This window comes from Macaca thibetana, chromosome 3, assembly GCF_024542745.1.
Source record: "Macaca thibetana thibetana isolate TM-01 chromosome 3, ASM2454274v1, whole genome shotgun sequence".
Classification (NCBI taxonomy): domain Eukaryota; kingdom Metazoa; phylum Chordata; class Mammalia; order Primates; family Cercopithecidae; genus Macaca; species Macaca thibetana.
In genome coordinates, this window is record NC_065580.1 from 7687051 (window position 1) to 7710351 (window position 23301).

The 23301-nt window shown below is 44.9% G+C and overlaps 1 protein-coding gene across 5 annotated transcripts in view; it reads left to right on the forward strand.

Moving 5' to 3' along the window:
* The window catches only part of PRKAG2 (protein kinase AMP-activated non-catalytic subunit gamma 2), a 324067-nt gene that overhangs the window by 200107 nt on the left and 100659 nt on the right, over positions 1-23301 (forward strand). For 3 of the 5 annotated variants that reach the window (XM_050785863.1, XM_050785864.1, XM_050785865.1), the window contains one exon: positions 151-368. In XM_050785863.1, the coding sequence (XP_050641820.1) occupies positions 151-368 (218 nt within the window). Of the gene's footprint in view, positions 1-150; positions 369-23301 lie in introns of those variants that run through there. The other 2 variants (XM_050785866.1, XM_050785868.1) reach the window with 2 other exon arrangements.

Here is a 23301-nt window from a genome sequence, read left to right on the forward strand (position 1 = left end):
CCGGACCTCTAACTGTCCCCAATGTCCCTTCCTGGAGGCCGGACCTCTGACCGCCCCCGATGTCCCTTCCTGGAGGCTGGACCTCTGACCGCCCTTGGCGTCCCTTCCTGGAGGCCGGACCTCTGACCACCCTTGGTGTTTCTTCTGCAGCCTCCGGCCTCTCCTCCTCTCCGTCAACACCCACCCAAGTGACCAAGCAGCACACATTTCCCCTGGAATCCTATAAGCACGAGCCTGAACGGTTAGAGAATCGCATCTATGCCTCGTCTTCCCCTCCGGACACAGGGCAGAGGTTCTGCCCGTCTTCCTTCCAGAGCCCGACCAGGCCTCCACTGGCATCACCGACACACTATGCTCCCTCCAAAGCCGTAAGTCTGGGCCCTTCTGTGGGTGGGGCTGCCGGGTGGCAGACGGAGGGCAGAGCAGTTATCGCCCCAAGCCGCGCAGTCTGTCTGCAGCTGAGGCCAAGGCTGTGTGCTCCCGACGTCTTCAGGATATCGTATCATAAATCACAGGCTGAGGGAGAAATGGTGAGGGCACAATAGCAAATGGAAATAAAAAATAGCTGGGTGTGATGGCTCACACCTGTAGTCCCAGCACTTTGGGAGGCCGAGATAGGCAGATCACTTGAAGCCAGGAGTTCGAGACCAGCCTGGCCAGCATGGCAAAACCCTGTCTCTACTGAAACTGCAAAAATTAGCTGGGTGTGGTGGCGTGCACCTGTATCTCAACTACTCGGGAGGCTGAGGCACCAGAATTGCTTGAACCTGGGAGGCAGACACTGCAGTGAGCTGAGATGGCGACACCACACTCTAGCCCCTGTGTAATGGAGCAGACTCTATCTCAAAAAAAAAAGAGAGAAAGAAACAAAATGAAAAATGATAACATCTGGGACATGACCTGGAGGAGGTTTTTTCCCCCTCGGCTTCTTAAAAATCATTCATTGAAAGTTTTGTTTGAATTTACCTTGATTGGGATACTTTAGTATTTGTAAAATGTCACAGGAAAAGCAAAAAAAAAAAAAAAGTAAAACAAACAGAAGTGTTATTCTAGAGGTTTAAGATTTCGAGTCTGACATCATCAGACTTAGGATGCGCTCTTAGGAAGGGGAGCATTTCACAGAGGAGTGGGATAAAGCAACAGACCCGTGTAGCCTCCTGCACTTCCTGAGACCGAGGCAGCGAATCTCCACAGCTTCACTAAGCACTTAAGCACTGTCCATTTCAACACAATGGGCCCTACCGAGACCCCAGCTGTCACTGCTGGTTTAAATAGCACAGGTACCCAGTGTTAGTCCAGTGCCCAGCAACAATGTGAGAGCCACATCCCTGAGTCAACCTGTATGGCTGGAACCACTCCATTCAGTTGCCACATTAGCTTCCTGGAGGATGACATAGTGCCACACACTGGATGGCTTCAAACAATAGAAATTTACTGTCTCACTGGTCCTGGAGGCCAAAAGTCCAAAGTCAAGGTGTTGGCAGGGCTACACTCCCTTCAAAGCCTCTAGGGAGGGTCCTTCCTTGCCTTCTCCAGCTTCAGCTTGTGACAGTGTTACTCCAGTCTCTGTCCCGTTCTCACATCGCCATCTTCCCTTTGTCTTTCTTTGCATCCAAATTTCCTTTTTATAAGAACACAAGGCCGGGCATGGTGGCTCACATCTGTAATCCCAGCACTTTGGAAGGCCAAGGTGGGTGGATCACTTGAGGTCAGGAGTTCGAGACCAGCCTGGCCAGCATGGTGAAACCCTCTCTCTACTAAAAATACAAAAGATTAGCTTGGCGTGGTGGTGGGCACCTGTAATCCCAGCTACTTGGGGGGCTGAGGCATGAGAACCGCTGGAACCCGGAGGCAGAGGTTGCAATGAGCTGAGATTGCACCACTGCACTCCAGCCTGAGTGACAGAGCGAGACACTGTCTCAAAAACAAACAAACAAACAAAACGACACACACACAAGCTACACTGGATGAGCCTGCACCCCTATCATCTTATCCTGATTATATCTGCAAAGACCCTGTTTCCAAAAGCCACCACATTCACAGGTACTGGGACTTAGAACTTCAACATCTCTTTTTAGGAGACACGGTTCAATCTGTAACAACTGTTATCTTTTAGAAGAAGATGTGTTGCCGTGCTGAGAACATACCATTCCTATTCTTCTTGTTCATTCAATTATTTTATTAAACGCAGGTGTAGCAAAGTATTGTTTTAGGTGCCAAAGGTTAAACTGCAAGGTATTGTTCCTGCCTTCTAGAGCTTACAATCTGATTGGGAACTGAACAGTACTGGGGCGAAACAGCTCAGTAAAGGGGGAAAGCAGTTTGGCCGGGATAACAAGTGGCACAGTCGGCCCTACAGGAGGGAGAAACAGGAAAACTGCTGGTCGGATAAGGGCGATGACAGCTTCAAGGCATGTCACCAGCTGGGCTGAGCCTGGAGTACTGTCAGGATTTACATTAAGGGAGAGGGAAGGGAGAACCTTCTAGAAAAGAAAATTAGGCTTTGTCTAGAGATCAATGATTAGAATAACCCCATTCAAGAAGAGACAGTGGTTTGACGAGAAAACTACGATTTATTTGAGATCATTTGAAGTGATGGTGACAGATGCAGGGCTCTTCCATGAGTCCCTGATGTTTCATGGCAGCAGCTTTGTGCTGGGGACAAGCCCAGAGCCTTCCCAGTTGAAAGAAAAGAGAATCCAGGGAGTGCTCTGGGTTTGCCGTCAGCTTCCTCCCCGGGAGTGTAACAGGAAAGTGATGTTCTTAACTCTTTATAACCTAACTGTTTATACCTCACACAACCATGCAGCCCTCGGTCAAGGCCAGCAAGTATAGGTCCTTCCAGGCTTGCCACGGTGGTCAGAGAGGGAGTGTCCTGGGGTCAGAGGGGGAGTGAGTGTGCTCAGCTGTGTCCCATACTCAGAGGCTGACCCAGAGCACGTGCCCTGGGCCAAGCACGCGGCTGGCAGCAGGAGTGTGCAGTCGAGTGAGATTTCAACAACAATCCAAATGTCGTGAATGGGTAAACAAATGTGGTGTATACAGATGATGGAAGAGTACCCAACCTTACAAAGGGAGGAAGTTCCGACACAGGCAGTGACAGGGAGGGGCCCTGAGGACCTCGTGCTGAGTGAAATCAGCCAGGCACAAAAGGACACGTACTGCGTAATGCCACTTATGGGAGTCCCTAGAGTCATCCAAACAGAGACAGAAGGTAGAATGGTGGGTGCCAGGGGCTGCGGGGAGGGGAAAAGATGAGTTAGTGTTTTACGGAGACAGAGTTTCAGTTTGGAAAAGTGAAAAAGTTCTGGAAATGAACGGTGGTGATGGCTGCACAACACTATGAATGTATCTACTGCCACTGAACACTTGAAAATAGTTCAAATGGCGGCCAGGCACGGTGGCTCACACCTGTAATCCCAGCACTTCGGGAGGCCGAAGCGGGTGGATCACAAAGTCAGGAGATCGAGACCATCCTGGCTAATACGGTGAAACCCTGTCTCTACTAAAAATACAAAAAATTACTTAGGCATGATGGCAGACACCTGTAATCCCAGCTACTTGGGAGGCTGAGGCAGTAGAATCACTTGAACCTGTGAGGCAGAACTTGCAGTGAGCTGAGATCGCGCCACCGCACCACTGCACTCCAGCCTGGGTGACAGCGAGACTCCTCAAAAAAGATAAAAAATAGTTCAAATGGTAACTTTTATGTATATTTACCACCATAAAAGGAATGATCTGGTCAAGAGTCCAATTTTTATGTCATTTGAGCTTCTGAAAATCAGGCTGATGGCCCAAGGCTCCCCACTTAAATTTTGAAAGAATGTGTTTCAAGGAGTGGAAGAGAATGTCCCCTTTGGTTACCTGATGGTAAGCAAGCCCCTCACCCCACTTGTAAGTTTCAGCCCTCAGGCCTGCAAGGGCTGCCTTTGCCTGTACGGTTCACAACCTCTGTGGCCACAGTTTGGCTCAAGCCCTTTCTGCTTTCAGCGTCCTGGCAGCAGGTTAACCTGATTACTCGGCAAAGACTCCGCTTCCAAATAAGGTTGCAGTCACAGGTACCAGCACTTAGAACCTCAACCTCTTTTCAGAGGACACAATTCAACCCAAAACAGTTGTTGTCTTTTGGGAGAAGATGTGTTTGGCATGCAGAGAACATATCATTATGTTCTGGCAGCAGGGTGAGTGGTAGTTTCAAGTTCATAGAAATTTGCTCCTTTATAATTGGATTTTATCGAGTATCTTTAATTTATGTGGTACGTTCCTTAGGAGCTTGGCTGATTCTGTTAATTTGGCTACCAGGATAATATCTGTGGAGGAATGTGAGTTACTTAAAGACTTTTGATGGTCTGAAAATATTTAGATATAATTTATCTCTGCCTTTTGTAATAAAAAGATACTTTCTGTAAACATGGACAATGAAGATCATTTTTATAAAATCTGTTCCCATGAATTTCATTCTAAAATAAGGAAAGGAATGGAGAAAATTAGTCTTTAAAAGACAGCACTCTTTTTCTTTTCTTTTTCTTTTTCTTTTCTTTTCTTTTTTTTTTTTTTTTGAGAGAGTCTCCCTCTGTCACCCAGGCTGGAGTATCTTGCCATGATCTCAGCTCACTGCAACCTCTGCCTCCTGGGTGCCTCCTCACTTCAACCTCTGCCTCAGCCTCTCAAGTAGCTGGGGCTACAGGCATGTGCCACCACACCCAGCTAATTTTTATATTTTTAGTAGAGACGGAGTTTTGCCATGTTGGCCAGGCTGGTCTCGAACTCTTGACCTCAGGTGAATCTGCCCACCTTGGCCTCCCAAAGTTGCTGGGATTACAGGCGTGAGCCACCACGTCTGGCCAACAGCACTCATTTTATCATGTATTTATTCAGCAAATACCTATTAAGCAACTTATGGGCCTAAAACTGTGCTAGCATGGGTAACAGGATGACAAATCTGTGAGCCGTGCTGATGGGAAAAGGTCAATGTATGTTTTACTTACCACTTGATTAACAGCTCCGTGCGTTATGCATAGGAAGGCATCAGTGAATAGCTACTAATTGAACAAAGGAAGGAACTTTCGTTTCTTTGGGAAGAACAGACAGGTAATTCATTACAATGGAGTGTGATAGAACCCGTTCCGTTACTGTGGGAGGAAACCCCATCCTGTCTTGGTGAGTGGAAGAGCTGATCCCAGAGGAAGTCAAACTTGTTTTCAGCAGGGAAGAGCAATAATCAGCTCTGCATTTCAGGATGATCCCCTAACTGGGTATGGAAATTAGATTGGATGTGGTTAGAACAAGAGCCCAGACGAGATGCAGTGCGAAATAATCTAGGCCTGGGTAGCAGCTGAAGGTAGAAAGAAATGGAATTGTGTCTAAAAGTAGAGGGCTATTGTGGAGGTAAAACGGAAAGGAATTTGGAAGGTAGTGGTTGATTAATTGAAGGGGAAGCAGACGAATCAAGGGTGATTCCAAAGATTTTGCCATGGGAAAGTGGATGGATGATAGTTCCAGCTGTGGGGGTATGGAACAAAGGAGGAAGAGGAGCAGGGTGTATATGTGAGTGCATGTGTGTGGGTGTGTGTGGGCATGCATGCAGGTGTGTGTGCGTGCAGGTGTGGGTGTGGGCGTGCATGCAGGTGTGTGTGCATGCAGGTATGTGGGTGTGTGTGGGCATGCATGCAGGTATGTGTGCGTGCAGGTATGTGGGTGTGTGTGGGCATGCATGCAGGTGTGTGGGCATGCATGCAGGTGTGTGTGCGTGCAGGTGTGGGTGTGTGTGGGCATGCATGCAGGTGTGTGTGCATGCAGGTATGTGGGTGTGTGTGGGCATGCATGCAGGTGTGTGTGCATGCAGGTATGTGGGTGTGTGTGGGCATGCATGCAGGTGTGTGAGCGTGCAGGTGTGGGTGTGTGTGGGCATGCATGCAGGTGTGTGTGCATGCAGGTGTGTGTTCAGGTGGTGGTAGTCCAATAAGGTGCCTGCAGCACATTTAAGTGGAGGCGCCCAAAGGGTAAGTGGATATTGAGTCTGGAGCTGGAACTTCAATTTGAAAATCATTCAAATGTAAGTGGCAATTGGTGCTATAATAGGAGGTGAAATAATTCATAGAAATGTATGGTGAAAAGAGAACCAGAAAACATGTGGACATCTAAGGGACAATCGAAAGAAACGGATTCTGACTTCCTTGGAAAGTAGGCAGAAATCCAAGTGAACAGAGCATCACAGGAGCAAAGGGAAAGTGTGTCATCGTGTTTCACGTACTAAGAGCGGTCAGTGACATCAAATGCAGCCAACTCGTTGTGTAACATAAGGACTGAGGTCGTTGTGACTGCGGCAAGGATACTTTCAGTGGCAGGGTTGACAGCAGAAGCCATATAGTGTGGGTTGATGATTAAGGGATAAAAAAGTGGGGATCTCTAGTGTAGATAGCTCAAGTATCCTGATGCGAGGGAGAGGACGGGGGCTGTAGCTAGAAGAATGGAGGTGATGGCATCTTCCTACAAAGAGGAATAGACTCAAACTCCACTGGGGAATGAGTGAGTGGAGGGAAAAATTAAAGATAGGAGGGAAAAGAAAGTGTCATGCCTGGTCTTACAAAGGGAAGGAGTGCGTTTCCTCATAGGTGGTGGGAGCACATCAAGCACTTGCGATGGAGATGTTTGTCTTGGACCAATGGAAGAGTCATCTTCTATTGGTTTGAAAACTTCTACTGCAAAGGTGTTAGGATAATCAGTGCTTTTCCAGTTTCCTTCCATAGCAGTCACTCCCATGCTCCCCATCTTTTTCTCCTAGGAATTCACTTTTGATTTATTGGAAGCAGAGCCTAAGCTGGGGTTTCAGGAGCAAGTTTGTTTGTTTATTAAGGGAGTGCTCTCAAAAGGAACCTGTAAGAGGGTGAGAGGAAAAAGAAGCTGAGCAAAGATGTGGTTTCAGATGAGATCCACTCTCAGCCTGATGAGAGGAGAGGAGATTGGTGCTATAAATTGCACCAGAATTTGCCCTACCTTGAGGCAAGACAGCTAGATTTTGTGCCTTCATACAAGAAAGCCTTTTGTGATAGGATGTCCCAGGACAAGGGAGATGCCCCTCCAGCTGAGATGGCTTCTGTCACCCAAGAACAATCCTGCTAAAAACGTTGTAGGTGTGAGCCATCAGCAGCAGCTTCTGCAACAGCTAGGTGTACCAGAGCCCATTAAAATGAATCCAGGACATCTCCTATAGTCTGGATTCTCCATGCTCTTCTTTTGCCAGCTGTTTCATGTATCCAGCAGATTTGAGTACTATCTTGGTCTGTTTAATGTTGCTGTAACAATATACCTAAGGCTAGGTAATTTATAAAGAAAAGAGGTTTAATTGACTCATGATTCTGGGGGCTGGAAAGCTCAAGATGGAGCAGCTGCATCTGATGAAGGCCTCATGCCTCTTCCACTCATGGAAAGCAGAAGGGGAGTAGACATCTGCAAAGAGATCACCTGGCAAGAGAGAGAAACTGAGGAAGACAGGTACTTTTTAACAACCTGCTCTCAAGGGAACTAATCCATTCCTGTGAGAGTGAGAACTCACCCCTGCAGGAGGGTATTAATCTGTTCATGAGGGATTTGCCCCCTTGGCCCAAATACCTCCCCCTAGGCCCCACCTCTCAACACTGCCACATTGGGGTATCAAATTGCAACGTGGGTTTTGATCGGAACAAACCACATCCAAACCATAGCTGGTACTACATCAGGTTTTCTATTGCTGCATAGCAATAACCTCCCCAAAACTTAACCACCATTTACTTAACTCACAAATCTGTGGGTCAGCAATTTGGGTGGGCATTCTTCTGGTCTTGACTGTGCTTATTCATATGACATCTTTGGTCACTTACCAGGTTTCTTGGGGACTGGCTGGACCAGAGTGACCTCAGCAGGAACAGCTAGCTTGTCTCAATTCCACATGGTCTCTCTTCCAGCAGACTAGTCCCAGCTCGTTCAAATGTCCATGACAGGGTTCCAGGAGAGACAGAAGCATATGTAAGGTCCCTTGAGGCCTAGGCTCAGAGCAGGCACATGGTAGTTTCTCCTATCTAAGGCAGAATCTGTTTCCTCCTCCCCAGATCTGGGTTGGCCTTATGATTTGCTTTGGCCAACAAAATGAAGCAGAAGTGGCAGTCACATCACAGAGGGAGTGGATACAGGAAGAAATGGAGGATTGGGCACCTCTGTCTCTACCAAGACAATCTGCCTTATCACTTGGTTTCAACAGCTGGGTCTGCAGTTGAACACATGATGTACTAGATAGAATCTGGAGGTTCATTTGGCTATAATTAGATGGTTGACAGCTCTGAGAATAATCTTCCTGTAAAGTAGATTGTTGCAGTTTGCATCCCCTGAGATACAGACTCTAGGAAGAGATTGGTGTGCAGGATGTTTATCAGGAAGTGTTCTCAGGATTGACACCTGTGGGAGAAGGGAAGGCAGAAAGATTGGGTGGAGGGTGAGGTTGTGATGCAATGTGGTGTCAACAAAGGCATCAGCTAACCCACAGGGAGGGCTAAGCAGGGGCGGCTCATCAGAGTTGTGTCAGGTTGGTGCAAAGAAACTAGACCTTTATACTCTGACACCAGCCAGTCAGTAGATGACAGCTGTCCTGGGCAGGGAGCTGACCTTGGGCAAGGCAACTCTCTTCAGCCAAGGTCATTTCTGGCTAATAGTTGAAGGTTGTCAGTTGGAAGGACTCTCAACAGCTGGGGAAATACCCTTCATTTCTGAAAGGGGATCTGGGTAGTGCTCCATGGAAAATACATGGAATTTTTCTCCCCTTCATTTTTAAATTTATGATACCAAAATCTTGACAGGAGAAAATAAGGGCTGTCCTATTTCTCTTTTTATTATATATTTAATATATAACTAAACTAAAGGGAAGGCTGCAGGATGGTTGGTTAGGACTGAATGAAGAAGTTTCATTAGACCCAGGCAGGGAGGAACTAAGGCCCCTTGCCAACAGCCATCACTAGCTTGCCAGCGATGGGAGAGCATTCCATGGAAGTGGATCATTCAGCCCCAATCGAGCCTTCAGATTAGGCAGCCCCACCCATACCCAACTGAGAGACCTCATGAAAGACCATGAACCAGGACTGTCCAACTGAACTGGTCATGAATTCCTGAACCATGGAAACCGTAAGAGATACTATATTAGTTTGTTGCCTCCCAGCAGAGGTACTATATGTAGGTTACCTGTGATTTATTCTAGTGAACATCCCAACTCTACAACACCAATATTTGAGCCCCGGCCTCATCCAGGTGAAGACAGGGTTGCCTCTATAGGGTGGAAAAATTTAAGATGAATCCTAAAGTGGCCATCGTCATGATTAAGGGATGCAGGTTTTATCTTGAGAACTCTATCAACCAAGAGAGCGAGATAATACACTACTGGACATCTCCATTTTTCACTCTACACTTACATCCCTGTGACCAAAATGATGCTAATCCAAGGCCATGCGACCTGTGGATCTGTAGGAGTAGATATTTCATCTGTTAGTTTCACTGCCCAGTGAGTGAAGCGGCAGGATGCACCCCCTCAATGGCTTGAGCTCCAGGGTTCTGCTGCAACAGGATGTACCCTCTTGCTGAGGAGACTCACAAGGACAGGAATGATCTCAACTGTCTCTGAGTGCTCAGTGCCTAGGACAATGCCAGGCAGATAATAAGCTGTTAGGAAATGACTGCTGAACAAGTGAGTCCCCTCATGGGTGGGAGATGACAGAGGCAGGGTGTTTACCACATTAAAAAGATCCAACATCTTTTCTTTGGAGCTTGGCTACCCTGGGGAACAGAATGAATAAGAATCCCAAAGAACCCAGCCACTGCTCAGAAAAAAAGGGCGGCTTAAACAACGGAAGTTGATGTGTCACAGTTCTGGAGGCTGGAAGTCCAAGATCAAGGTGTTGGCAGGTTCGGTTTCTCCTGAGGCCCCTCTCCTTGGCTTACAGAGGCATCACTGTGCTCTCATGTGGCCATTTCTCTGTGTGCACTCATCCTTGGTGTCTCCTCCCCTTCTTATAAGGACACAAGTCCTATTGGACTAGGGCCAACCCTATGGCTTCACTTAAACTTAATTACCTCTTTAAAGGCTCTGTCTGCAAATACAGTCACATTGGAGGTTAGGGATCCAGCATATGAATTTTGAGGAAACACATAACACATAAATTCAGTCCATAACAGATAATAAATTATTGTTGTCTCAAGCCACTGAGTTTTGGGTGAATTGTTGCGGATCAGGAGATAACTAATACTTGTTTCATCCGGTATGAGGGGAGGTAGCATAACTCAGTGAATTGAGCCATGGATAATAAACTCAAGAGCTTTGGGTTGTTTTTAAAAATGGACTGTCTTTTGCCATTCAGTCAATCTCCAAGACCCCTAGTTCTCCTATTATGAAAATTTGGGAGAAGATCACTGACCGCTCTTTCAAGGTTGTTATGTGAAATAATTACCTTTTCTTTCAAAGATAGGCACTTTAAAAATCTATAAATATCTCAAATCCCTTGACATAAAGGAACAGTTAAAGATTTTATGTGCACCACTTTGTTCTTATATTCCTGTCTGCCATTTTAAATAGCAAGTGACAACCTCATAAGGTCTTGATGTTAAAGCTATCTGCCCAGAAATGGTAAACTAGCAGCTCCATAGTCTGTGACTCACAACAGATTAGATACTTTAAAAATAGTTTGGAAAAATTTCACATTGGGTCAAGGAGTAGGAGCTACAGAGAGAACTGATTCTCAGTGGGATTGGTTATCACGAGAGCTGGCGCTTAGACAAGTGCTGCCTGTGTGCTGAAGAGACAGGCAGAGAGCGTCTATTCTCCCAGCTGTCAAAAAAATATTATAATTGGCATTCTTCCTATGTTCCTGCACTGTTGGAATCATGACTCAATGAACAGAAAGAAGGCAGAGAGAGAGACACACACGACTGGGAGCGTGGCCCTTTTTTCTGAGCAGTGGCTGGGTTCTTTGGGATTCTTGTTCATTCTGTTCCCCAGGGTAGCCAAGCTCCAAATAAAAGATGTTGGATCATTTTAATGTGGTAAACACCCTGCCTCTGTCATCTCCCACCCATGAGGGGACTCACTTGTTCAGCAGTCATTTCCTAACAGCTTATTATCTGCCTGGCGTTGTCCTAGGCACTGAGCACTCAGAGACAGTTGAGATCATTCCTGTCCTTGAGAGTCTCCCCAGCAAGAAGAGGGTACATCCTGTTGCAGCAGAACCCTGGAGCTAAAACCATTGAGGGGGTGCATCCTGCCGCTTCACTCACTGGGCAGCGAAACTAACAGATGAAATATCTACTCCTACAGATCCACAGGTCGCATGGCCTTGGATTAGCATCGTTTTGGTCACAGGGATGTAAGTGTAGAGTGAAAAATGGAGATGTCCAGTAGTGTATTATCTCGCTCTCTTGGTTGATAGAGTTCTCAAGATAAAACCTGCATCCCTTAATCATGACGATGGCCACTTTAGGATACATCTTGAATTTTTCCACCCTAGAGAGGCAACCCTGCCTTCACCTGGATGAGGCTGGGGCTCAAATGTTGGTGTTGTAGAGTTGGGATATTCACTAGAGTGAATCACAGGTAACCTACATATAGCACATCTACTGGGAGGCAGAGTGCACCGTGATTATCTTTTTCCCTAACTTGGGCTGGCAATGTCGATAAAGGACATAGCCTAGGTATGCAGTAGACGTTAAATATGTGTATTTCTTGTTTAAGAAACCATCATGATAAAACTGTCACCAATTTCAAAGCCAGGGGCAGAAGCCAGTTGCAGAGGGTTGCAAAGTGAGTGTGAGATAACAAAGTATGGGTGGAGGATGTGGACAGCTTTATCAAGAAGCTTGGTGTGAAGAGGAGATGTGAGTGAGGGCTTGGCTGGAGGAGGAGGGGGACCCAGGGAGGGCACTCTTTTAAAAGATGAGAGTGACTCGGCATGTTCCTGTGCTGATGGGAAGTTCCTGAACCTTGGATCCTACTGCACCCGGGCCTCTGTTAAATGGGAATATCGGGTTTATCTCACAGGGTTGCTGTGAGGCTCAAATGAGACAATCGTGTAAAGTTACTCCCCCAAAGGCTCAACAGCTAGCAAACGCTAAAGCCAAGATTTGAACCAAGGCAGCTGGGCTCCAGAACCCATGTTCTCAGCATGGTTGTCTATCACCTCTGGAGAGGTCCGAGATTCTCAGCTGATCCAAGGTTGACGCAGCATCTTAGCTCATATACCTGATTAGGGGGTTGGCACATGGTGTCTCATGGGCCAAGTCTGGCCCACCACCTGGTTTTGTGATTAAAGTATTACTGGCACACAGCCGCGTGCATTCATTTATGTATTGTCCATGCCATTTTCATGCTGCAACGGCAGAGTGAGTTACTGCAACAGAGACTGTATGGCTTATAAAGCCGAAATATTTCTATCTGGGCTTTTTTCAGAAAGTTTGCCAATCTGTGACTAATCTGTGCCAGGGCTTCTCTTTATACTGCTAGCCAATTGCTTGTTGGAACATCCAATGCAAAGGGGCAGATTGAGTCATCCCCAGAAAGGCAAGGGACAAGCAGTGGTGCTTTGCCTCACTAAAGATGTGGAGTGCATTCCACTGGAGAGGGCAGTGGAATTAGTCATTGGTCTTGCCCTTAATGAGGACCAGAAACCAGACTGGCCACTAAGCTGGCAAAGTGGGCCAGACATGGTGGCTCACGCCTGTAATCCCAGCAGTCTGGGAGGCCAAGGTGGGCAGATCATTTGAGTCCAGGAGTTCAAGACCAGCCTCAGCATGGCCAAACCCCATCTCTATTAAAAATACAAAAAATTAGCTGGGCTGGTGGTGCACACCTGTAGTCCCAGCTACTTGGGAGGCTGAGGTGGGAGAATCATCTGAGCCTGGAAGGTCGAGGCTGCAGTGAGCCATGATTGTGCCTGGGCGACAGGACTGAGACCCTGTTTGAAAGACAAAAACAACAGCAACAAAAAATGTTGGCAAAGTGGTAAATAATCCAGCAGAGTTAGGACTTGAAGATTATACTCCTCACCCTCAGAGCATTATAAAATTATACACTCTGCTTTTGGGCTGATTGAGGAGATTTGGAGTAACATAAGGTTAAGGTGGAAGGGTCTTTGTTCTTCCCCTTAACCTCCTTGAGTAAGGAAGGGCTACACATTTAAAGCGGCACAGACGAACATCATAAACTTGCCCTTGCCTCTCTTGCCATGGTTTCCAGAGGAGTGACTTGTTCAAACTTGTGTCGTTTTTTTTTTGTTTTGTTTTGTTTTGTTTTTTAAATTTTAGCAGAGACCAGGGTTTTGCCATGTTGGCCAGGCTGGTCTCGAACTCCTGACCTCAGGTGATCCACCCACCTCAGCCTCCCAAAGATTCCCAAAGTAATCCCAAATCCAAAGGGATTACAGGCATGAGCCACTGTGCCCAGCCCAGACTTGTGTTTTATGTGTTTGTTTGTTGGTTTGTTTTTAGAGATAGACTCTCCCTCTGTCACTCATCCTGGAGAACAATCATAGCTCACTGCAGCCTCAAACTCCTGGGCTCAAATTATCCTGAGTAGCCTCTTGAGTAGCTGGGATTACCAGCACACACCACCATGCCCGACTACGGTTTCTTATGTTGTTGAAGAGGTAGGTTCTCCCTATGTTGCCCAGGCTGGTCTTGAACTTCTGGGCTTAAGCCATCCTCCTTCCTTGGCCTCCCAAAGTGCTGGAAGCCACCACGCCCAGCATCAGACTTGCATTTTATGGAATGATTACTCCAGTAACAGGCTAGAGGCTCAAATTTATGGGGAAAAGACTAAACCAGAAAACCAGTAAAGTGCTGCAGTAGCCCAGTGAGAGGTGACAAAAGGCTGAATTAAAGTCACAGGAGTGGAGATTTAGAGGAAGGGATTCATTATAAAAGTACAGCCTGGATATGTGGTGTGTGGGAAGAGGACTCTAGGGGGACTCTCCAATTTCTGGCATGAAAGGAAGGATGACAGTGTCATTAAATTAGAAAAACACTGAAAGGAGTAGAGCTGGGATGAAACTTAAGTTCCATTTGGGGCACATTTTCTTTCATTCCTTTGGGACATCAAATAGAAATGGCACGGACGTGGGTTTAGAAGTCTGGTGTGGAGAAGTCGAGGTTAGAAAAATGATTCTCTTCGTCCATTTTATTTCCCATGCGTTAAATCAACCAAATCAAGACTGAACACTTTCTACCTATATAACTGCCAGTGTGGGGAAGAAAACAAATGTCGTTTAATTCTAATAAGAGACACTTCTTTACCAATAGGGTTGTGTGAAAATGCATTTGGGGGGCTGAACATTAAATGGTGGAAAAATTACGGTACCTATTTATGCATCCTAGATGGGCTTGTCTTGATTTGCATTTAGATGAGAATTCCTTCAGCTCAGAACCCGGACTGTCCCCTGACTCATAAGCACTTAGAAAAGCATTAACTTTGCTGGCGAGGTATCCTTGGTATGACTGTGACACAAAACCTAATACCAGTGTTCCCTTAATGACTCAGGAGAAAGTAGCCATTGAAATGGTGGAAAAGTTTAGAACAAGCTTCCTTTGCCATCTCTCTGAGAAGGAACGCATGCCCTGTTAATAAATGACCGCCCAGCCTCTCTCACCGTGCTTGAGTAAACCTGTTTTGAAGGGTTGTGTATTTTTTCCACTCTTTTGGAGGCTTTGTGCCGGACTCTAAAGCATTGTTATTCTGAGTCCTGAGTAAGAATGTCAGCTGCTCATCATGGCATGATTACAGACAGAGGTATATTTTATGTTTTAAAAAATGGAAATTGAAACAGGTGGTGCAATAAAAAGCTTTCCAAGGAACTACACAGATGAAATTCTAATATGATTTCTACAGCTCTGCCCATGATTTCCTCTTCACATGCTGAATCAAAAGCCCTTTGGGAGGCCAAAGGGGTGGATCATAAGAGGTCAGGAGTTCAAGACCAGCCTGTCCAATATGGTGAAACCCCGTCTCTACCAAAAACACAAAAATTAGCCAGGTGTGGTGGCGCGCGCCTGTAGTCCCAGCTACTCGGGAGGCTAAGGCAGGAGAATTGCTTGAACCCAGGAGGCAGAGGTTGCAGTGAGCCAAGATTGCACCACTGCACTCCAGCCTGAGCGACAGAGCAAGACTCCATCTCAAAAAAAAAAAAAAAAAAAAAAAAAAAAAGACAGTGAGAAAAGCCTATGGCTAGTTCTTTCACGAATTGGTCAGGCTATTCAATTATGATGGTTTGGTCTGACTAAGCCATTACTTACTTTGCATTTGATTTTTCAAATCACAAACGTCTGGAGAAGTATTTGGTTCTGTCTTAAAAACAACATTCCTCTAAGATGAAGAAGTTCTGGAGGTTGGTTACACCACAGTGTGAGCATATTTAATACTACTGACTGTCTACTGGAAAACGGTTAAGATGGCAAATTATGCTAGGTGTATTACACCACAACTCAAACTTTTTCAAAATGGCATTCCTCTGATTATAAAAGGAAAAACATGCCGGGCGCGGTGGCTCACGCCTGTAATCCCAGCACTTTGGGAGGCCGAGGCGGGCGGATCACAAGGTCAGGAGATCGAGACCACGGTGAAACCCCGGCTAATACAAAAAAAATTAGCCGGGCGCGGTTGTGGGCGCCTGTAGTCCCAGCTACTCGGGAGGCCGAGGCAGGAGAATGGCGTGAACCCGGGAGGTGGAGCTTGCAGTGAGCCGAGATCGCGCCACTGCACTCCAGCCTGGGCGACAGAGCGAGACTCCGTCTCAAAAAAAAAAAAATAAATAAAAATAAAATAAAAAAAAAAAAAGTATAAAAGGAAAAACACAAAAAAGAAAATTAAAACTTCCTGGAATTGCGTCACTTTGAGACAAATGGATAAATTCCAGTGTCACATTTTTGCCCAACTTTTGTTGTTCCTTTATACACAAATAGAGAAATGGACAGATAACAGATGTAGACCCTGCTAGAGACTGTTTAGCAACTTAGCTTTTCACTTAATAGTATAATCAGGTCCCTGTCTTCAATTTACATGGTTTCATTCTTGGAGGAATGTCATTTTTTAAAGTCTTATTTTCATAAAATCTAGTAGGCAACACAGTATAAGTGTTGCTCCATACAATTCAAATTATAAAGCAAACTACTGGGTCTAATATAGTAAACAACAAATGTTACATATAGCCTGGAGAGCATTTATTGTATACCAAAACCATTGGACAGAGATTGTATTGCTATTTGGATAAAAATCGTGCAATTTCAGTGGAATGGTTCACTATGAATCAAATTCTTTTAAGAAACTAAGTATATAGTACTTCAGTACCAGGCAGGCCGTAAAAGTTTCTGAGTTATTTGCCTGCCCAAGACTCAGCTGCCAGTTTGAGAAGCTGGGAGATTGAAAGAAAGGAGATTTTCCTTCTTAAGATCTGTCCACGTTCCTGGACTTGAATCTGCCCTTTCACTTTTATTATGTCTAACAATTAAAGATTAATTTGGGGAATCTCTGAATACCAGTCTATGTGTTCACTACTCAGATCTTATAATACTAGCATTGGGATGTGGTATTAATATGGTTTATTCTTTTCCAGAATGTAGGAATGAATTGTGGAAATAATTTTTTTTGAGACACGGTCTCACTCTGTCACCCAGGCTGGAGTACAGTGGCATGATCATAGCTCACTGTAACCTCGAACTCCCAGCCTCAAGCAGTCCTCCTGCCTCGGCCTCCCAAGTAGCTGAGAATACTGGCATGCACTACCATGCCTGGCAGAGAAATAATTTTTCATGAGCCAAGGGTGATATGTTTGGACACAGCTAGTGGGAAAATACATACTTAATTCATTCAGATTTTTTTCTAGTATAGCCTCCAAGAGGATGTCTATAATAGCACTCCGTGCTGAAATAATCACAGACATTATCTTCAAACTAAAGCCTTTGTCTTAGCTTAAGAATATGTGATCCTTTCTGTTCCCAGGACACATGTCTATAGATGGGACTGTGTTTACAGCTTGCCTGCCTACTTATTCAATCTCACAAATGACCAATTAAAGAAAAATTCTATTTCACACCAGGCATTAACTGTATATTGCATTTAGTCTACAAAATAGTTTCACACGCATCTGTCTGCCCGGTCACCATGTACGAACCTTTGTGTTAAGACATCTGTGTGGTGTGAGAAGAAAAGCTTCAAAGTCAACACAAATACTGATCCATGCCCTTTTATAAGGTGGTAAAAGCACATGCAAAGGGCTTTTAGAACCAGTAGACTCAGAACATCATGAGCATTTACCCTGTTAACCTGACTTAAATGGGAGTGGTATACATGCCATGGATTCCCCTGAACAAAGCAAAGTCAATTTTCTATTTTTCTGAGAAACAGAAGCAGGAGGCCGAAAGAGCAGTAGAACAGGAATCTATGGCCTGGATAAAACAAACACAAATAATTTTTTTTAAGTCTGTGCAAAACAAAATCATAAAGACACAGCTTTTTAAATAATCCACCTAGATCAAATGTCAGAAGATGGAATTGTATTTACAAATATATTTCACTGAGTGGCTTGGGTGCATAGAAAAAGATCAAATTTTATTTCTGTTCAAACAGCACTGTCACAAGTTACTCTGAATCATGGTTGATTGCTCAGGCATCAGATCCCCTCACTTCTCAAGAAAGTCAGCAAAATCTTCCCGCAGCTCAACACGGTACCAGCAGTACTGTCCCCATCCATTATATTTCATTCCCTTCCCTCCAATCTTACTGAATTACATTCTGAGTTGACTCAGCAGATCATCGTCATCGGTAATTAGGAAATTCTTTGCCTCATTTCCAGCTTAGTCCTTTAATATAAATGGGCACCAGTCAAATAATAGAAACTGGCTTTTCATTTGTCTACACCAGAAATAACCTGATAGAACGCATATAATGTGTTCTGCTAGATGCTTAGTGATAGAGCTGTAGGTTATTTTAAAATCATCTTATAACATGTTCTTCATTAATGTGCTTGGGATAAGCCTATTTTGTACTGTTTCGGCGTGTGTTCGCACCCCAATACTGAATTAGATCAGGCATATCTGGTGGCAAGTAATTTTTGAAAATGTCATTTTCAGCCTTAAAATACTTTTCAATGGACTTGGCAAATGCATAGAACAACTCTTGCTTTATAGGTGCTCTGGGATCTGTGGAATACATTTTTCCATCTGTTTTGTTTTGTTTTGACAGTCTCGCTCTATCACCCAGGCTGGAGTGCAATGGCGCAATCTTGGCTTACTGCAACCTCTGCCTCCCAGGCTCAAGCGATTCTTTTGCCTCAGCCTCCCAAGTAGCTGAGATTACAGGCATGCGCCACCACGCCCAGCTAATTTTGTATTTTTAGTAGAGATGGGGTTTCACCATGTTGGCCAGGCTGGTCTCAAACTCCTGATCTCGTGATCCGCCTGCCTCGGCCTGCCAAAGTGCTGGGATTACAGGCATGAGCCACCGCGCCCGGCCCCATTGTTCTTATTTATTTATTTTTATTTATTTATTTATTTTGAGACGGACTCTTGTTCTGTCGCCAGGCTGGAGTACAGTGGCGCAATCTCGGCTCACTGCAATCTGTGCCTCCTGGGTTCAAGCGCTTCTGCTGCCTCAGCCTCCAGAGTAGCTGGGACTACAGGCACCACTGCCTGGCTAATTTTTGTATTTTTAGTAGAGACGGGGTTTCACCATGTTGACCAGGCTGGTCTCAAACTCTTCACCTCAGGTGATCCACCTTCCTTGGCCTCCCAAAGTGTTGGGATTACAGGTGTGAGTCACTGAGCCTAGCCTCCATCATTCTTTAAACACAATATTGTTTATGTGTCTTACTTTACAAATAAATACAAGCATTTGACACATTTGACTTCTCAAAGTAGATGGAGCTTCTTTTCTGTCTCATCCTCACAGCCCAATGCAGTTAGTCTCTTCTGTCTGGTATATAGACTATGAAGGTAGGGGCCTGGATTCAAACCCACTTGTTGGTGCTTGTTATGAGCCAGCCATATACAAGTTCAGTTCATTCTCACAACAGTCCTATAAAGGAGATGTTATTACGTCCATTTTGCAAGTTAAGAACTAAGGTTTAGAAAAATGAAATCTACTGGAGATTGTATGTAGTAAATGATAGAGATAGGATTCAAATTGAGACCTACCTCTGGAATCCACATTCTTTTCACTTTACCAAATGGCACCCTCCACCCCCAAACCAAGAAAAGCATTTATTGCCTGCCACCTAGCCTGAGCCAAGACCTATACCAGGCACACAGTAGACATTGGCACGAGGTTCAGAGACTGACACACAGAACAGTCCAGCAGTGAGTCATTGGCATAGCTGGGACTCAGAGCCAGAACTGTTGAGAGAGGAAAGGTACAAGCTTTGGGCCCAACCTACGTCTTCTTCCACAGGCACTGTTTGCTTTCTTCATTTTATATACGCTCTGGTCACATGATTTGACTTTGAGAACATTCTTCAAAATCTTAATTAAAATCAGTTAACAGCTGATGAATACCCTCCCACACCTTTTTTTTTTTTTTTTTTTTTTTTTTGAGACAGAGTCTCGCTGTGTCACCCAGGCTGGAATGCAGTGGCGCAATCTCAGCTCACTGCAACTTCTGCCTCCCAGGTTCAAGCCATCCTCCTGTCTCAGCCTCCTGAGTAACTGAGATTCTAGGCATGTGCCACCATGCCCAGCTAATTTTTGTATTTTTAATAGAGACGGGCTTTCACCATGTTGGCCAGGCTGGTCTCGAACTCCTGACCTCAAGTGATCCACCTGCTTTGGCCTCCGAAAGTGCTGGAATTACAGGCTTGAGCCACCGAGCCTGGCCTAAATATGCTTTTGAGATTTTACCTTTGCACTTTTGAATTCCATGATGTTACTTGAATCAAACTACTGATCCAATATAATCAAGTTACCTTTCATTCTCAAATCAGGAAACAACAACATCAAAAGAGGAAACACACTTTTTATTTATTTACACATGCTACCTAAGACATTGGCATCCCTCTACCTACATCCTAACAAATGGATTCAGTCCTTCAAAGGCTTATGTTTAGCTAAATGTGTTGTTGGATTAAGATATTTGCATATGGAATAAATCCTCAGGTTGGTTGTTGTTGTTGTTTTGAGATGCAGTCTTGCTGTTGCCCAGGCTTGAGGGCAGTGGCACGGTCTTGGTTCACCGTAACCTCCACCTCCTGGATTCAAGCGATTCTTCTGCTTCAGCCTCCCGAGTAGCTGGGATTACAGCTGCACATGGTGGTGGGCAACCTCCTCAACCTCCCAAAGTGCGGGGATCACAGGCATGAACCACCATGCCCGGCCAAATTCTGGGTTTTCTTATTGTCATGAAGCGTAGTTTGTATTGTCATCCTTTTAAATTTTTCAGTTATTTCCAGTTTTTCTTGACTCATTAGATAACAGATTTATAGTTATCAATGGTCATGATAAATGATTATGTACTTATAATTTTTAAAACTTAACTACAATAAAGCACAATATAGTGCTACTCAGGTTTCAGGTTTAAAAAAATTAGACTGAGTTTTTGTTTACTGATAAAAATTCCAGGGTTTCAAACAGCTGTATTGCTGTTAATGAAATTTATAAATTAAGTTTGCCTGTTTGACTTTTACCATGTTACAGAGAAATAACTAAATGAATTTTCACCAGATTTGGGTAGTACGTTCGAGATGGGCTGACTCAAAGTGTAGGCTATGTGGGGTGTGGCAATAATTTACTGAGCTCTTACTAAGTGCTGGCACTCTTATAAGTGCTTTCTGTGTAATTAACTCGCATATTCCTTACTGCTCTATGAGGTAGGTGTTGCTACGATCCCATTTTACAGATGAGGAAACTGAGGCACGGGCAGCTTCATGGATGTTTCACAGCACACAGGGCCCTGTGTTTAGATGAGTCCCATCCTTGATTTAGTGCTCTATTGTCATAGTCTTGAAATTCCCAATTTTTGAACAAGGGACCTCTCATTTTCTTTTTGCTCTGGACCTGGCAAATTATGTAGCCAGTCCTGGAGCAATTTAATAAATTGCTCAAGCCAGGGTTAAGCCCAAGTAGTATGTCCAGAATCCACACTCCTTACCATTGCTGAACTACCCTTGGAAACTGAGTTTTAGTCCCAGAGAGGCTGCCAAGCTACCATGCGGCTGTGGGCTTCTTGCCCAGGGTGCTACTTCACACACAGGTGATCCTGCGTGGGCTGTGTTAGGGTCCAGCAGCAGAGAGATTAAGGAGGACTCACGATTCTTAAGGGTGATTGGCTCATATCTAATAGGCTATTCTGAAGAGGAAAATGGAAAAAGCAATGCCTCACAGAGTACTTTTGGGCCAAATACCTTTGAATGGCAGTGCAGGGCTGTCTGTCCGGAGATGGCACACTCTTTCATTTCTCTGATTTGATGTCCTTCGAGGATACAAAACGTTGCTGTTTCTTTCTGAAAGAATACCCAAGAAATAACAAACAAGTAAAAAAAATACAAATATAATGACTTGTTCACATATTTCCTGAGTAATACTTGTAGCTTGAGTCCCTCTCCTCAGGTTAAATTTGGGAATATTTCATTTTCAAGAGTGAGTTCAACAACAACAACATATCCCAGCCGGACATGGTGGCTCATGCCTGTAATCCCAGCAGTTTGAGAGGCCAAGGTGGGAGGATTACTTGAGGCCAGCATTTCGAGGCCAGCCTGGACAACATGGTGAAACCCCATCTATACTAAAAATACAAAAATTAGCCAGGCGTGGTGGCACACGCCTGTAGTCCCAGCTACTTGGGAAGCTGGGGCATGAGACTAGCTGGAATCCAGGAGGTGGAGGTTACAGTGAGCTGAGATCACACCACTGCACCCCAGCCTGGGCCATAGAGCAAGACTCTGTCTCAAAAAAAAAAAAAAAAAAAAAAAAAATCCAGCATATCCTGAGATACTTTGACATTTCTCCTCCTCCTCTACTTTGTCTCCATTTACTGTCTCTGGCACTTTCTCCAGTATCAGACTGAGCATAGTAAAATCACAGGAGAAAAATGACAAAAAGGAAGGTTAATTATAGTACACTATATGGTTTGGCTCAGGTGTCAGTAGTAGTTGCATAGTCGTAATAAGTTGAAACCCTGAATATTGACATAGCAAAAGAAGTCATAACTGTATGGACAGTGGGAGGAAGGGTTTGGGGGCAAGGTGCATTTGAGAATGGTAATCTTGATTGGCACAGGGAAAAAAATAGAAATGACTAACATCAGCGAGCCGTATGAGTTAAGCAGGAGAAGCTAGCAATGCTGTGATTGTGTCTGGGGTGCAAGAAGACTGCAGCACAGAAGGCAGGCTGGGGGATGGCTTGCTGCAAGCTCCGCCCTCATCCTTCACCATGGGACATCCTGTAGACATATTTCTTTGAAGGCAAAGTTAAATGGAAGAAAGGCTTTCCTGGTTGGCGTATCCATGATCAGCCGATGAACACTGTATGACTATTTCAAAATGATGGGTTTGTCTGTCCAGCAACAGATAAAGAAAACCCCAGTATCTATAAAACACAAAGAAATTATCCTCATTTTGAAAACATCATGATTTAAAACATCTAAAATAATTATAATTTTTTTTTTTTTTTTTTTTTTTTTTTGAGACGGAGTCTGGCTCTGTCGCCCGGGCTGGAGTGCAGTGGCCGGATCTCAGCTCACTGCAAGCTCCGCCTCCTGGGCTTACGCCATTCTCCTGCCTCAGCCTCCCGAGTAGCTGGGACTACAGGCGCCCACCACCTCGCCCGGCTAGTTTTTTGTATTTTTTAGTAGAGACGGGGTTTCACCGGGTTAGCCAGGATGATCTCGATCTCCTGACCTCGTGATCCGCCCATCTCGGCCTCCCAAAGTGCTGGGATTACAGGCTTGAGCCACAGCGCCGGCCCGATAATTTTTAAACAAGTGAAATTATATTGCATATAAGGGTATTTATCAACTTAAGTAGGGTTCAGTCTCTTTTGAGGAATAGAAATTTGACAGATTTCTGTCATTATGAGTACATGAAAGGATTGGGCTTATCTGCAGTGAGACATGTACCAAGTCTCTATGATTTTTGTTTGTTTGTTTTGAGATGGAGTCTCGCTCTGTCACTTACACTGGAGTGCAGTGACACAACCTCAGCTCACTGCAACCTCCAGCTCCAGGGTTCAAGTGATTCTCCTGCCTCAGCCTCCCGAGTAGCTGGGATTACAGGCACCCATGACCATGCCTGGCTAATTTTTGTATTTTTAGTAGCGACT